The sequence below is a fragment of the Psittacula echo genome (assembly GCF_963264785.1).
Source record: "Psittacula echo genome assembly, chromosome: 3".
NCBI lineage: Eukaryota > Metazoa > Chordata > Aves > Psittaciformes > Psittacidae > Psittacula > Psittacula echo.
In genome coordinates, this window is record NC_137736.1 from 97,686,422 (window position 1) to 97,700,640 (window position 14,219).

The window sequence follows — 14,219 nt, forward strand, 5'->3', positions numbered from 1 at the left end:
GCTGCTATGAGGTCTCCACGCAGCCTTCTCTTCTCCAGGCTGAACAGCCCCAACTTTCTCAGCCTGTCTTCATACAGGAGGTGCTGCAGTCCCCTGATCATCCTCGTGGCCGTCCTCTGGACTTGCTCCAGCAGTTCTATATCCTTCTCACATTTCCAGTGTCCTACCCTTAACTAGGGGTTCAGGATCTCAGCTGGAAGGTGATTGTTGCAGGCACCCCCTTAAGCTCTTTAACTCGGGGGTGATTTTGTTTGGGGTGGGGAGCTGATGCCCAGGAGGAGTGTGGGTACCACATAGGAGGGTGTGAGAGCAAGGTATCATCGCCAGAGATGTCCTGCGGCCTCGGGAAGGAAAGCCTCTGGGTATGGGGAGGACGAGCAGCCGCCTGCCCGTCCTTTCTCCAGACTGCCGCCGGTGTCACTCAGCCCCTGGCAGCGGGAGGGCGGCCGCTGCCGTGCGGCGGCCAAGGCCGGGGATGCGGCGGACACTGCGCTCCTCCCTGCCGGCAGGGGGCGCCGTCCCAGCCAGGTGCCGCTCGCTGACGCACTTCTCCCACCAATGACGCTACTGTCACGCGACGTGGTGGGGGCGCGCTGTGCCTCCCCGGAAGCGCTGCCGCGCTGTTCCGCCGCGCCCCGCTCCGCTGCGCTCCCGGCCCGGCCGCAATTCACTCTTCCGCCGCCAGCATGGCGGAGCCGCCACCCGGGGAGCCGGCGGGTAGGGACGTGCGGGACCGCTTGAGCCTGTGGGACCGCCGCCCGCAGCCCGCCGCGCCGCTCAGCGACCGACAGACCGACTCGGTGCTGGAGCTGAAAGCGGCGGCCGAGAACTTGCCGGTGCCGCCCGAGGTGAGGTGGCGACGCTGCCCGACTGGAGCGCGGGCGGGCGGGCGGGCGGGAGGCGCCGCAGTGCCACGTCGCCAGGCGGCCGGGGGTGTCTGCGAGGCTGCCGCTGCCCGCCGGTGACCACGGAGCTCAGCAGCGGTTTGCGTTCCTGCCGGGTGTCAGGTCGCAGGGCACCGAGCGTTCCCCTCGCTGCGCCCACAGCCGCTTTCTCGGCCCCCGAGAGGGCTCGTCCTTCCCACAAGGGCCTCCTGCCGCGGTGCAGCCGCCCGTCCTGGCTGGCAGGGGCTCGTAGGCAGCGATGGAAGCTTTCAGCCTAAGATCCACAGGGATGTCTTTGCGTATCCTTATAACTTCCCTCGGTTCATCGGAGTTCTTTCTACTGAAATAGAGCTACCATCGTGGACTTCTGTGTTTTTCATTGAATCACGGAACGGTTTGTGTTGGAAGGAACCTTAAGGCTCGTTTAGTTCCAACCCCCTGCCATGGGCAGGGACACCTTTCACTAGACGAGGTTGCTCAAAGCCCTGTCCAACCTGGCCTTGAACACTGCCAGGGATAGGGCAGCCACAGCTTCTCTGGGCAACCTGTGATAGTTTTTCACCACCCTCATAGTGGAGAACTCTTCCTAATAATAGTTTTGGTCCTCTTAATTTGATCCTGATCAATACATAGCTGCTGGCACTAGTGTTATTTCCAAGTACAACTTACAGATGATTCAGCAAGACATAAAAGACAGGAATAGTGGCAAAAAGCTTAATAATTTGTTATTACCACGGAAGACGTGGTCTTGTATTCAGTTATAAAACGTTAGACTGATGAGGTGATTGTTGATGAGTACTCTTTTGTCTGTAAAGGAAGTGGAGCGGAATGTTTGCATTCCTTAACTACGTTTTTCATGGGAGGCTTTGTATTTGAACAGGAACATAGCACTACATACAGTGCCATAAAATCAACAAAACTGGCTCTCGACAAGTGTCTGAAAGGTCAAAATAACAGAAGGGGGTAAAACAATTCCTCTGAAATGCACCTGTTTCATTTCATGCTTCCTGGTCTGTTTTTTTGTGTAAGTTGTATGTATCTGTACTCAAGTAAATATTGGCAGGTATCCAAAACGATTGTAAAAGCTTATGCTGCTATCAGTGCAGGTTTTTAAGGATCCAGACAAGCTTTGCAAGAAGGCAGGTACTATATTTGCTGTACAGGACAATGAGGACTCCAAGACATTGAGTAATTCAGCTGGTCTTGGCATCTGCTGAAGTGGATTAGGACAGTGGTGACTTAGCTGTTCTGAAAAAGCAGGCTCGGATGAACTCGTCTTTTCCTCAAGGAAAAGGGTTTCTCTTGTGACTATTTCCTCAGTAGTAGTCAGATCCTTCTCCAGGCTGAAAAAGCCCATCTCTCTCAGCCTGTCTCCATAGGAGAGGTGCTCCAACCCTCTGAGCATCTGCATGGCCTCCTCTGGACCTGCTCCAACAGGTCCATGTCCCTCTTGTGTTGGGGTCCCCAGAGCTGAAGGCAGAACTGCAGGTGGGGTCTCACGAGAGCAGAGTAGAGAGGGAGAATCACCTCCCTCAACCTGCTGGTCATGCTGTTGTTGATGCAGCCCTTATACAGTTGGCTTTCTGGGCTGCAAGTGCACATTGCTGGGTCATGTGGACCTTCTCATCAGTCAACACCCCCAAGTCTTCCTTAGGGCTGCTCTCAATCCAGTCTCCCTCAGCCTGTATTTGTGCCTGGGATTGGCCCCACCCAGATGCAGGACCTTGCATTTGAAAGAATATGAAACACTGCAAATTCTGGCAGTATGTCTTGGGTTATCTCTCAATATCCGGTAAAAACATCTTGACAATTCCTGTGCAGTGGTGTTGCCATGCAGTGTAGAACATACATGGCACTTATATTTCGCTTCTGCATGCTTTCTGAATTCTTCTGTTCCCAGATACTTTTCCACTGCATTTCTGTGGATATACAACCTGACATAGTAGCTCATCAGTATGTTGGGTACACAGACTCATAGAATAGTTAGGGTTGGAAAGGACCTTAAGATCATCAAGTTCCACTCCCCTTGCCATGGGCAGGGACAACTCACACTGAACCATGTCACCCAAGGCTCTGTCCAGCCCAGCCTTGAAAACCACCAGGGATGGAGCATTCACAACTTCCTTGGGCAGCCAATTCCAGTGTCTCACCACCGTCATGTACATTGAGTTTCTTTTTTTACACAAATGTGTAATTATATGAAATTCTGTATAATATTTTCTAACTTGAACTAAAAAAAAAAAACCAATTGTTAGGTGCTTCTGAATATATAGATATGGTAGTTGTTGGTGTATTATCATATTGGTAGATAAAATGTCCATTGCATTTGTTTCTTCAAAAGTAGATGCCTGTAACTTTCTCAGGTTGATGCTTTGGGCTGTGTTACTGTAGTTGAGCTGAATATACTAATTCTTAGTAAGTTCTCTAACAAAGTTTGTGGGGTTTTGTGAGCAGCTTCCAATTGAAGATTTGTGCAGCCTGACGTCTCAGTCGCTAGCTGTTACGCTGACAGCTGCAGTGCCAGAATCCACAGAGGATGTCCTTCTGAAAGGATTTGCAGTACTGGGGATGGAGGATGAAAGAATTGAAACAGCACAGCAGGTAAGTGATGCTGAAGAACCTCCAAGGTGTAGTAATCTTCTTCAGAGAATTTGTGAATTTCTGTGTCTCTTGCCTAACTTTTGCTGGGTTTGTTAAATATTTGGGGATGTTTTCAAGTTCCATGAAGAAACTTGGAGGAAAAATCCTTAACTTAGCTCTTAAGTGATAGATACTTTTCCGATTTTGAGTGGAGTCTTTTGTGAGAGTAAGACACCCCTTCAGTAAGGTGGTGTTGCTCATAATATGAAAGAATGTTTGTGCCCCTTCCCTCCTGTTTCAACGTAACAGCCTTCTTCTCGTGCAGATAAAAACGGATTAAATTAGTCTTTTCCATTTTAATTTAGCGAAGGAATAGAATATAATGTTTCAGTTGGAAGTAACCTAAAACAAAGAGTTACAGTTTGTTTCCTTGATTAATAATTAAGTTCTGAAACAGCTCTTATTTTTAACAAAAGCTCATCTTAATTTCATAGATCTGATTTTATTTTTACTTGACTTCATGTGATGTCTGTATTTTTCACACCATAAAATCTCTTCCAGTTCTTCTCCTGGTTTGCCCAGGTACAAACGCAGATGGATCAAGATGAAGGTGCCAAGTACAGGTACGTGTTCTTCCTCAGTTCCTTTCACTGTAAGCAGTTAAAATCTTGAAGGGCTTAATCTGATCCATATAATGTTAGTGCACATTTGAGTTCAGCTGGCAGGGAATGGGGGAATATGTTGGAACAGCTGAAGCTTTCCAAGGCAATATGCCCCACTCCCAACCTGAAGGCTATTGCCCTTGTGGCAGAGAAGTCAAAAGGGATGCAGATTTCCTTCTGAACTGCCCAGTATAATAAAACAGATTTGTATTAGTTTGGCTTATAGACAGGGCTGTAGACAAAAGCAATCTAGGAGCTTTCATATGCCTTTTCAACCACTGCTGCTGCTATTGAAATGGCATCTTCTGAGGGTGAGACTGTGTAAGCAGGTGTGGTTGGTAGTCATTTCTGCTCTCGCCATTTGGTTCCCCAGTAACTATGGCTGTGATTCTATATCTGCATTCCCTGCATTCCTTGACACTTTGCTCAACTCTGATTTTGAGACTTGGCATTCCCAGCTGTTTTTGTCAAACTGACTTTTCTGTCAGGCTCAGAAGAACCCTTTCCCACTGACCTGCACAATTACTCCTCAAGAGTCTGAAGTACAGCTGAATGGCTTAACCAAAGCTGCTGATGGCTTTTATGAAAACTGGCTTGTGCTTTGAGACTTTACAAATTTGTGCTTGGCCACAAAGAGATGCTGCTCTGTTCCCCTCTTCTGTTTTAATCTGCTTTTCTTTGGTCTGTCTCTTATGCTCTTGCTGTGACATTTAAAGACGTGATGTTTCTTAAAAGCAGAGGTTTAGGCATAAACTAAGCTAATGATCACATCATTAACAACCTAAAAAGAGTAGCACCCTTGCATTTTGTTAGTTGACGTGTTCGTGATAGCACACAAAGGTACTTAAGTGTGCAATGGACATGGAATGGTTTGTAGGAAGGCCAATACGTAATTGTTTGCAGGAGGCCGGAGGAGGAGGAAAATTAGTAACTTCTTTTCCTGTTGTACACTAAAGGGTTGCACATGACTACAGAGAACTGTCATTTTTACTTGGTGCTTTGTTTGTGGTAAAGTAGAACTCATAAGTTTTAGCTAACATCCGAGAGTAATTAATTTAAATGATGTTTTGGTCAAACTGAATGGTTGGCATGTATTTAGTGATTATTTAGAGTTTATATCTGTGTTGAACCTTAGACAAACTGTCTGACATTAGATGCTGGATTATTTCATTTAAGCCTCTTTTAGTCTTCATAGTAAGTTTAAATCCTCTGGATAATTTCAGCTACTTTAGGAAAATAAAAGTGTTTTCTAAATGAAAACTGAAAATGGTATAGAAGAGGAGGCCCAAATTAACACCACTGTTGAAAGCAAGGCAGGCAGAATTTGGCTGATGACAGTAGTCAGCAGTAGTCACTATGTTTGTGCTGTCCATTTAAACAGTCTTGATGTGCTCTAGACTAGCAGTGGTGCATGCTGCTGCTTTCTGGATAGGCTTGATATAAGGAATGTCAGGGAAATGAAATTACTGTGGTGGCTACTCCAAACCCTATAGCTCTGTTATTTCTGTGGGTCATGAAGCATCTGCTTATTGTGCACTCTTGCTTTATGCGCGTGGTCTTTTATTCCTAGAGAGGGAAAGGTAGTTGCAATTACCTATAGGCAGCTGAATTTGCAAATAGCAAAAGTGAAATTTTACTACTGTTATCTGTTGATTCTCTTTTTCCAGACAGATGAGGGATTACTTGTCTGGCTTTCAGGAGCAGTGTGATGCTATCTTGAACGATGTGAATAGTGCCCTTCAGCACTTGGAGTCACTGCAAAAACAGTATCTTTTTGTGTCCACAAAGACAGGAACGCTGCATGAGGCCTGTGAACAGCTTTTGAAAGAGCAGGTAATCTTTGATGGGTGGATTACTGGAAACTTCTAAGATACCATGAATTAAATTGCTTGTTCTCAGGCTGGGAAAAATTGTGAGCTGTGGTGACAATCCCTCTGTTTGCTTTGGACCTCATTTTTGGTGTGTTTCATCTGCAGCTAGGCTGTTGGGCTTTGTGCAGTAAAATGTCGACTATGTGTTGATACACACTGTAATCAAGAAGGATAGCCAGTTAGAGGAGCTTTTGTAACTGATGCCTGACAAGTGCAAACTTTGAGATTAATAATTCATATAAAATACAGAAGTATTTTGAGATGATTATTGCAAGAAGAAAGATCTAAATGACAAGCTTCTTTCCCAGACACTTTCTTTTCCCTCATAAACTGCTCCAGCAGTATAATAAACATGTCTTTTTAGCATGACTGGATAAGGGAGAACTTCTTAAGACTCCAATCCTGAAATACAGGATTTCTAAAGCTCTCTGTAGTACTGATGACAGCGCTGCTGTTTTTATGCAGTGTTATCTGTGGAATGCTGGCCAACATGTAAAAAATGTGTGTTTTTAAATACACTATTGAGAGTAATGTGTCTTTCTCTGGTAAGAGAGAGCAAGAGAACACTGCTGTATTCTGCATCTTTTATTGCACTTACTTAGTTTCAGGTTACCTAGAGCTAGTTAACGCTGGTGTGTGCTGAGAGCTGGAAGGGAGGCTGAGTAATATATATCTTTATATGCATATAAAATATATATTTAAACTACTTGCTAGGGTGCTGATTTTCTTTTATTTATTGTTTTTTAACAGTCAGAACTAGTTGACCTGGCTGAAAACATCCAGCAGAAACTTTCTTATTTTAATGAGCTGGAAAACATCAACACAGTAAGTATTATTTCACTGTTAATAGTCTTAGAAAATGAAGGTGTACCGATCTTTTGAAGTTTGTCGCCAGCACTAAGTTGCTTGGGTTCCTTACAATGATGCTTTGTCTTGTTTTCCAAAGAAATTGAATTCCCCTACGCTGTCCGTGAACAGTGAAGGATTCATTCCCATGCTGGCTAAGCTTGATGATTGTATTGCATATATTTCATCGCATGTAAGTAATGCTGTATTGGTTTTGGTTGAATTTTAATAGCTTCAAAACTATGTATTCATACTATTTGTGTGGTGTTCCCTCCCCCCACCCCTCAAAGTGTCCTGTCTGGTAAATACAGTAAGAAAGCAATGATGATGGTTTATAAACTTAAATATTTACTGAATATATTTAACATTCTGCTAATTTTTATAAACTACTACATTTCTAGCTAGTAAAAAGAGTATTTTAAGTATTGATAATTTTTTACTTTTATGTTCATAATTAAAGTGGATTTTTTGTTTCTTTCAGCCGAATTTTAAAGATTATCCTGTATATTTGGTAAAGTTTAAACAATGCCTTTCTAAAGCTATGCACCTTATCAAGACTTACACTGTGAATACATTGCAGAACCTCACAAGCCAGTTAATGAAAAGGGTAAGGTGAATCAGTAAGTGGTAACTCGAGCTGTCCTGAAATGTCTGTTGTAACACTATACAGGTTTCTTCTCTTTTTATTTACTGGAGGCTGGGTGGTGCCAGGAGTTTTGTTTGAAAACAGGTCAGTCCTTTTCCACAGTGTTTGTGTAGATTGGTCAAGTTCCAACTGAATCTGTCAGAGAGCTAGTGATCCAAAAGATTTTAAAATAGTAGTAATTAAAAAGTCCCGGAAATTGAAGATGGAGAAGTGGGTGATGAGATAGGTAGACAGTAACCTCGGGGAAGGCCAGAGGTGGATAAATGACTGTTAGGGAGGCAGCAACCAGCAGGCCAGAGAGCATGCTTTCCTGAACCAGTTTGTGCACAGTAGTTCTGAATCAGCTGTAGTGCATGCTGCTATCTCTGTTGCCAGATGGGGAGGCTGCACAAGAGAAAGATGGGTACTGTGGGGTCTATTTTGGAGTTGGGTAGTTAGAGACAGAGAGGTTGCAGGGAGTACTTAAAGAAAGTATAGAAGAGCTGGGTGTCATAGGATGAAAACTGTTAAAGCACAAGTCTAACTTATCACATGAGTCAGTATTATATTCCAGTAAGTATTTTTGGGTGTTCTTGGTCATCTAAATATTTTTGAAAGGTTTGTATAGCTGCAGAGAATAGTTGTGACAGGTTCCTACCAGTTTTGGCGGTATCTTTTGGTTGGTTTTAAAGTGTTGACAGAGAAGTTAGAGAGTCACAGGGAGGAGTTGGGTGCTTTACTCCCACTCACTCCAGTGTGATTTAGGCATAAAGGTGCCTAAAAAAATGTTCATTAAAATGTAGTAGTCTCATGCTGCAGTATTTTGGCAGAGGAGAAGGAAGAGGGGAATGTCTCTTTCTACCCACTTTTTTTTCTCCAATTAATTGTTCTGTGCCTTGTGCTCTGTCATGTTACAGGCAAACTTCTTGTGAGGGCTAACCAGTGAAATATAAAGATGCTAGAATTGAGAACTGACAGACATAAAGGAAGGGGACTTTAGACAATCTTACTGGAAACTTGCGAAGGACACTGCTGGAGTGAAGATTCTTGTGAAATGGCATGAAACATTTTCATGTTTGGTACAAAACTAAAGAAAGCAACATAGTATGGTTTGATGCCAATGGATATTGATGACTAAGCTGAATTGAAGCAGAATTGAACATTTCTCATAATAAGCACGTCTACAGAAAGAAGTGATTTGAATTGCTGCTTTGCAGTTTTAAGTCAGGAAGACGACCTCTCTTAGGTTTCAGATGACCTCTTTCCTGTCTACATGGGGATTTTGTGGATGTTTTGCACATTTCTCTGAAATACCTAATGTCTGCTTTCTGACATGAAAGCAGACATTAGATCTAGAAATGCAGTAAGTGAGTTGTGATCAAGCATTGAGATTTCCTATTGCAACACAACAAGAGGTCTTGTCAGGACTGGAAAGGGACTGATGAGATCTTCGTGTTCTTTGTTAGTACTCACTTATAAGTATTTGGGGGTTTGATCTGTATTTGTAGAAAGATGATCAAAATGCTCAAAGGGCTGAAGATAGGTGCGAATGGCAGAAGAGTTCTCCTGTCCCCACCTTGTTTCAAGGGAAGGACATCTGCTTTTCACTCTGTCATCAATGGGGATAAGAGGAAAAAAGCGTGGTGGCTAAATTGGGTCTCTGCTCTGCTTCGTTAGTGCCTTGTCTGAAGTCCAGGGGATCTTCCTGGTTAAGGTTGGGAGCCCCAGGGGGAACTGCCTCAAAACTTGGCATTCCAGCTGAAGCTTGAATGCGAGCTGAAACTTAGCTTCTCCATACTGGGACTCACTTTTAATGGCATGTAAAAAGGGATTTTTTTTCAATTTTAGTACTGCAGATTAAGGAGCCACAATCTGTATCAGATCCAAAGAAATTGTTGTCTCTAGTGAAGAATCATAGAATAGTTAGGGTTGGAAAGGACCTTAAGATCATCTAGTTCCACCCCCCCTGCCACGCGCAGAGGTACCTCACACTAGACCATGTTGACCAAGGCTCTGTCCAACCTGGCCTTGAATGGCATAATTATTGAAAATGTTACTTTTGCTGCAGAGACTGTTGGCTGAAACTTTTGTTTGGGGTTTTTATTCTTCCATCTGACTTTATCAGAGTTCTGAAACAAGAAAGCTTTCCTAGGTAGAAAATGGCAAAGTACTGTTCTACTGTCAGTAGAAGCATAAAGAGCCAATACTCTGTTTTAGAGCCTATTGTTTCAGCCGTTAACTATTAGAAGCCAAATACAGTATTTTCCTTTTTAACCAATTACTCATCTCTTCTTTCAGGATCCTTCAGCTGTGCCAAATTCGGACAATGCCTTCACACTGTTTTATGTAAAGTTCAGAGCAGCTGCTCCCAAAGTCAGAGTAAGTAGGGTGGTAACTAATTGTTGAAAAGGAAGCTATGAAAATGGGGTTTGAATTGGTTAGTAGTGTGAATGAAAGGATTGCATACTGTGCAAGTGTGAATGTCCGAAGATTGCATATTATGTCTATAGGAAAAATACTGAAAACTGTTTTCCAATTAGTAGAAAAAATTGTTTACTGATAATACTTTTTTTTTTTGTTTATTGAGTAGACACTTATTGAACAAGTAGAGCAAAGATCTGAAAAAATGCCAGAGTGAGTATGTCTACACAGTTCATTTTCAATTCTAAGTTTTGAAAATCTTTAATTTTGTTTAAGTATTGCTTAACATATCATTTGTTCAAAAGGAAGTTTTAAAAATTGAAATTATTACCCTGAAATAGGATGTTTTTATGAATTTTATGTTTAATAGAAAATGAGCTTTGGGATGCTTTACTGTTTTAATTTCTTGTCTAGATATCAACAAGTTCTCAATGAAATCCATCAATGTTACCTTGACCAGAGGGAGCTTTTGCTTGGTCCAAGCATTGCTAGCACTGTTACAGAATTAACCAGTCAGAACAACAGAGATCATTGTGCTCTGGTAGGTAGAGTAGTTGTGTGTTGTGGGGTTTTTGTTATATTTTAATCCCCTCCTTCCCCAAGTAAAATGTACTTATTTAATAGTTGTTTACATGCAGAATTGTCACTTTTGTTTGTGGTTTTGGATCATTACGATTTTACTAATATTTTCAATTATCTGTAAAAACTGCCACCAGCCTCACAGAGGAGCATAAAATGTGGTTACTTAAATTTCATCAGAACCAAAAAGGGACACAAATTGCACAATGAACTTTTATTTGGTTAGTGACATTTTTTTGGTCCTTAATTTGATCTCAATTTTTAATTTTGCAAAGCTTCCACTTAACCAGAGCTGTAGTAGTAATGATAATACAATATATAATATAATTGTAAAATATACAATAATATCTGTAATAACTCCTGTGCTACTGGTGCCAGGAAAATAATTTAATAACCAATATTTGTATTTCTGTGAATACAGGTACGGAGCGGTTGTGCCTTTATGGTCCATGTGTGCCAGGATGAGCACCAGCTTTACAATGAGTTCTTCACAAAACCAACACCAAAACTGGAGTAGGTGGTACATGCTAGTTTTGTTTTACTGCATGTTGTGTTTACTGTGCTGTGATATAGCAGACAATGTTATATGGCAAATAGGGTTGTATTGAAGTGGTTTGTTAAGAACTAGCAAGAAAAAAAAAATCCACTTATGTGTCAGAATTTGATGTTCTTTTGTTTTTGTTTTTGTTTTTGTTTTTGTTTTTTTAATTCAAGCAAAGCTGGTAGTTTACTTGCTCCATGAATAATCTATGTAAATGCTCTGTTGATGGTCTGAAAGGGATAAAGACACACAGTTGCTTTGGAAATAGATGTTAAAGTTTACAGTGCTACAGCTCTCATCTGGTTTTGTACTGCCTCTATGCCAGTGGTTTGCATAGTCAGTAGCAGAAATGCTTTTCATTTACTTTGGTGTAAAATTAAACTGATGAATTCCAGCTATTTTTCACCAAGGATTTAGAGTTAGTGAGCTTCCCGTATTGTCGAGGAATATTTGCATGTGTCTGTATGTGGGCTGAACAACGGGCAGGGTAGCAGGCACCTGACAAGAACAGTACCTGTATATGGTCTGCCTGGGTCTATAAGAGAGACAGGTTGTTGTCTTCACATGGTGGTGGCATTATAAAAATATTACAATTTTTTTTGCAACAGGCCTGTAATACTAGAGCAATTGAGTAGGTTATGCCCCTTCTCCAATTGGTTGGCATGTTTTTATAATTATATTTAATTATGAAATTTGTGCAGGTCATGTTCTCTTTCTAAATATTTATGCGTATAAATAAAGTATATTCCTATTAATGTAACTAAAACACTAGTTTTGAGTTTGTATTATCTTAAAATCAAGTGCAGCTTGACTTGAATAAGTGTAACCTAGAAAAAATACTGCCCACTACCTTCCCTGTCCTCTGAAGCTGAAGGAAAGCTGTGAACACATACTAGAAATAAGCCATAGTGGCAGAGTAGTAGCAGTCTTTCTCTTTTCTGAGGAATTGAGGTCTTGTGCGGGACATACTCAGGATTTGAGGTGACTTAACTAAATTGTCTTAAGAACCAATTTAGCTATCTCAGCCTAAATCCTGAAGTAAACATCCCTAATTGTTAACAGTGTAAAATGCTGTTGGGACAGAAATTTCATCCCTATTGCACTTCACACCAAGAATGAGAATACGCTTTTGATTATTTTTGAATCTCAAGATTGAAAGTGGAAAGTAGTTTTACCTCCTTTGTAAGAACTTGCTTCTCTTTTTTGCCTCAATCTAAGTAAAGTATTTTGAGGAAAATGTTTTAAATAGTTTGTAGTTTATTAGATTTTTGTTAGCTGCATAATAAGTAACCTTTTTTTTTCTGAAGTGCTGTGGTGATCTGAAGACGTAATAGCCAGGTATCTATGTACAGATAAAGGAGTTTACCAAAAATCTAGCCAAGAGTAGAGATCTGAGGTTGAGTGTTGTATTTAACAATAAGGCTGTTGAAGCTTTCTTCTTTGATTCTGCTTATAGCATGGAGAGTTGCTGTTTCATCAAGTTGTTTGTATACCTACAGAATACAAGAGAGACCTTCAGAATGTTTCTTCTGTGAACATTCTCTTGTGAGCATTTTTAGTCCACAGTCTGAAAGGAACCGAAATGTCCTTGTCCTGTTGCCAGACATTCTTTGTGAATTAGGAAAAAAAATTACAGTGCAATAAACTTCACAACTGTACCACACTGTAAATACTTACATATTCTTAGGGTTTATATTTCTAAGTCTAACTGGGGAATTACTTGAATTTTCAGCTACTGGCAACAGCATTATTAACTAATCTGTGACTAATAAAGGGAGCATTGAGAATGGCAAAAATGTCTAGCATGAATGTTACTGGTGTCTTAATCAAAATATGCATCACTTTGTACAGGAAAGAAAAAAATAAATCCCAGTAGGATTCCTGTTGTTTCGTTTTGCATTGGTATCATAACTTCAGTTAGACAAGAAAGCGTGTGCTGCAGTGTTGGAAGTTGTTACAGAAAAGGTTACCGGGGTTCTCCCCTTGTGTCCCTCTTCTAGTTCTAATAAACTATTGAATACTTATAATCAGATGAACCTTTTCTCAAGGGGAAATCTGGGGTATGTTTCAAAGCTCAGCAGGACATACCTTTACACAGAAGCCAGGTAAACTAGTTTGCAGTATATTCCCTTTGTGACAGGTTGAGTTGCTTTTTGTTTTGTCTTGGTTAGTTGGTTGGTTGTTTTATTTTAAAATGAGTTAAAAACTGTGCAACCAGTTTAAGCAGTTGGTATCCTACATCTCTTAAAAGTCTTTGTAGGATATCAGGGATTCTTGTTTTGAACAGTCCTTTCTAAAGTCTTCTGTTAATACTGTGTTGCATTTTTTCCCACTCTCCTTTAAAAATCTTTGCTATAAAATAATTCATGTTTGTGATAAAATTTCATTTTGATATTTCAGGATCCTGAAAGTGTTTTGCTTTGTTTTATTTTATTTTCATAGTGAACTCTTGGAGAAGTTGTGTCTTTCACTTTATGATGTCCTGAGGCCAATGATCATCCATGTCATTCACTTAGAGACGCTTTCTGAACTCTGCGGGATTCTCAAGAATGAAATGCTTGAAGATCATGTGCAGAACAATGGTAACTGATAGATGGAACCTGATTGTTTTTAACTTTCATCTTAACTGATAAAATTCTTAAATTCCATAGGGGGAAAAAACCCCCCCAGATTTTTTTTTAACAAGTCTTAAACATGTCAAAGATGAGGTAAGGTTATTTTAAATAAATTATGTTTTTTCATTTATAATGAAAGGTCTGTATTACTGATGTTATAGAGCCCTATTTTCTCTAGATTGTACAAATGCAAGCAAGCAACCATCCAGTGTGTATATGTGCACCAGGATTGATTTAAATGAACTTTTCATATGAATGAATTGCTTTGCTTGGCCCTGCTAATGCATCATCCATGTGGGGCTTTCTTCATACGTGACGATAAAACAAAGGAATGCAAGCTTGATTTTTTCATTCTTCTTGACTTAGTGTTTCCCAGACTAGAAACTGTAATTTCAACAGAGGAGTTACGTAGCTGGTAGAGATTTTTGAGTTTTGGAAGTGTTCAGAGCTCACAGTCTTGTAGAAGTGAGCTGACCATAACAAAAAAATCTGGTATCTCGTTCCCTTAATATGATCGGAATTATTTCACAATCTTAACCTTGCATCAAGCAACAAACGGAAATCATTCTTGGTTGCTGGTATATAGTACAGTGTA

General features: G+C 40.9%; 1 protein-coding gene across 6 annotated transcripts in view; it reads left to right on the forward strand.

Moving 5' to 3' along the window:
• Positions 1 to 590: 590 nt before the first annotated feature.
• The window catches only part of COG3 (component of oligomeric golgi complex 3), a 31,220-nt gene continuing 17,591 nt past the window's right edge, over positions 591 to 14,219 (forward strand). For 2 of the 6 annotated variants that reach the window (XM_080612232.1, XM_080612235.1), the window contains exons 1-12: positions 591 to 848; positions 3,339 to 3,485; positions 4,026 to 4,087; positions 5,794 to 5,959; positions 6,748 to 6,822; positions 6,944 to 7,036; positions 7,325 to 7,450; positions 9,767 to 9,847; positions 10,059 to 10,102; positions 10,304 to 10,430; positions 10,890 to 10,981; positions 13,452 to 13,591. In XM_080612232.1, the coding sequence (XP_080468358.1) occupies positions 687 to 848; positions 3,339 to 3,485; positions 4,026 to 4,087; positions 5,794 to 5,959; positions 6,748 to 6,822; positions 6,944 to 7,036; positions 7,325 to 7,450; positions 9,767 to 9,847; positions 10,059 to 10,102; positions 10,304 to 10,430; positions 10,890 to 10,981; positions 13,452 to 13,591 (1,315 nt within the window). In that variant the 5' untranslated portion in view covers positions 591 to 686. The other 4 variants (XM_080612233.1, XM_080612236.1, XM_080612234.1 and 1 more) reach the window with 4 other exon arrangements.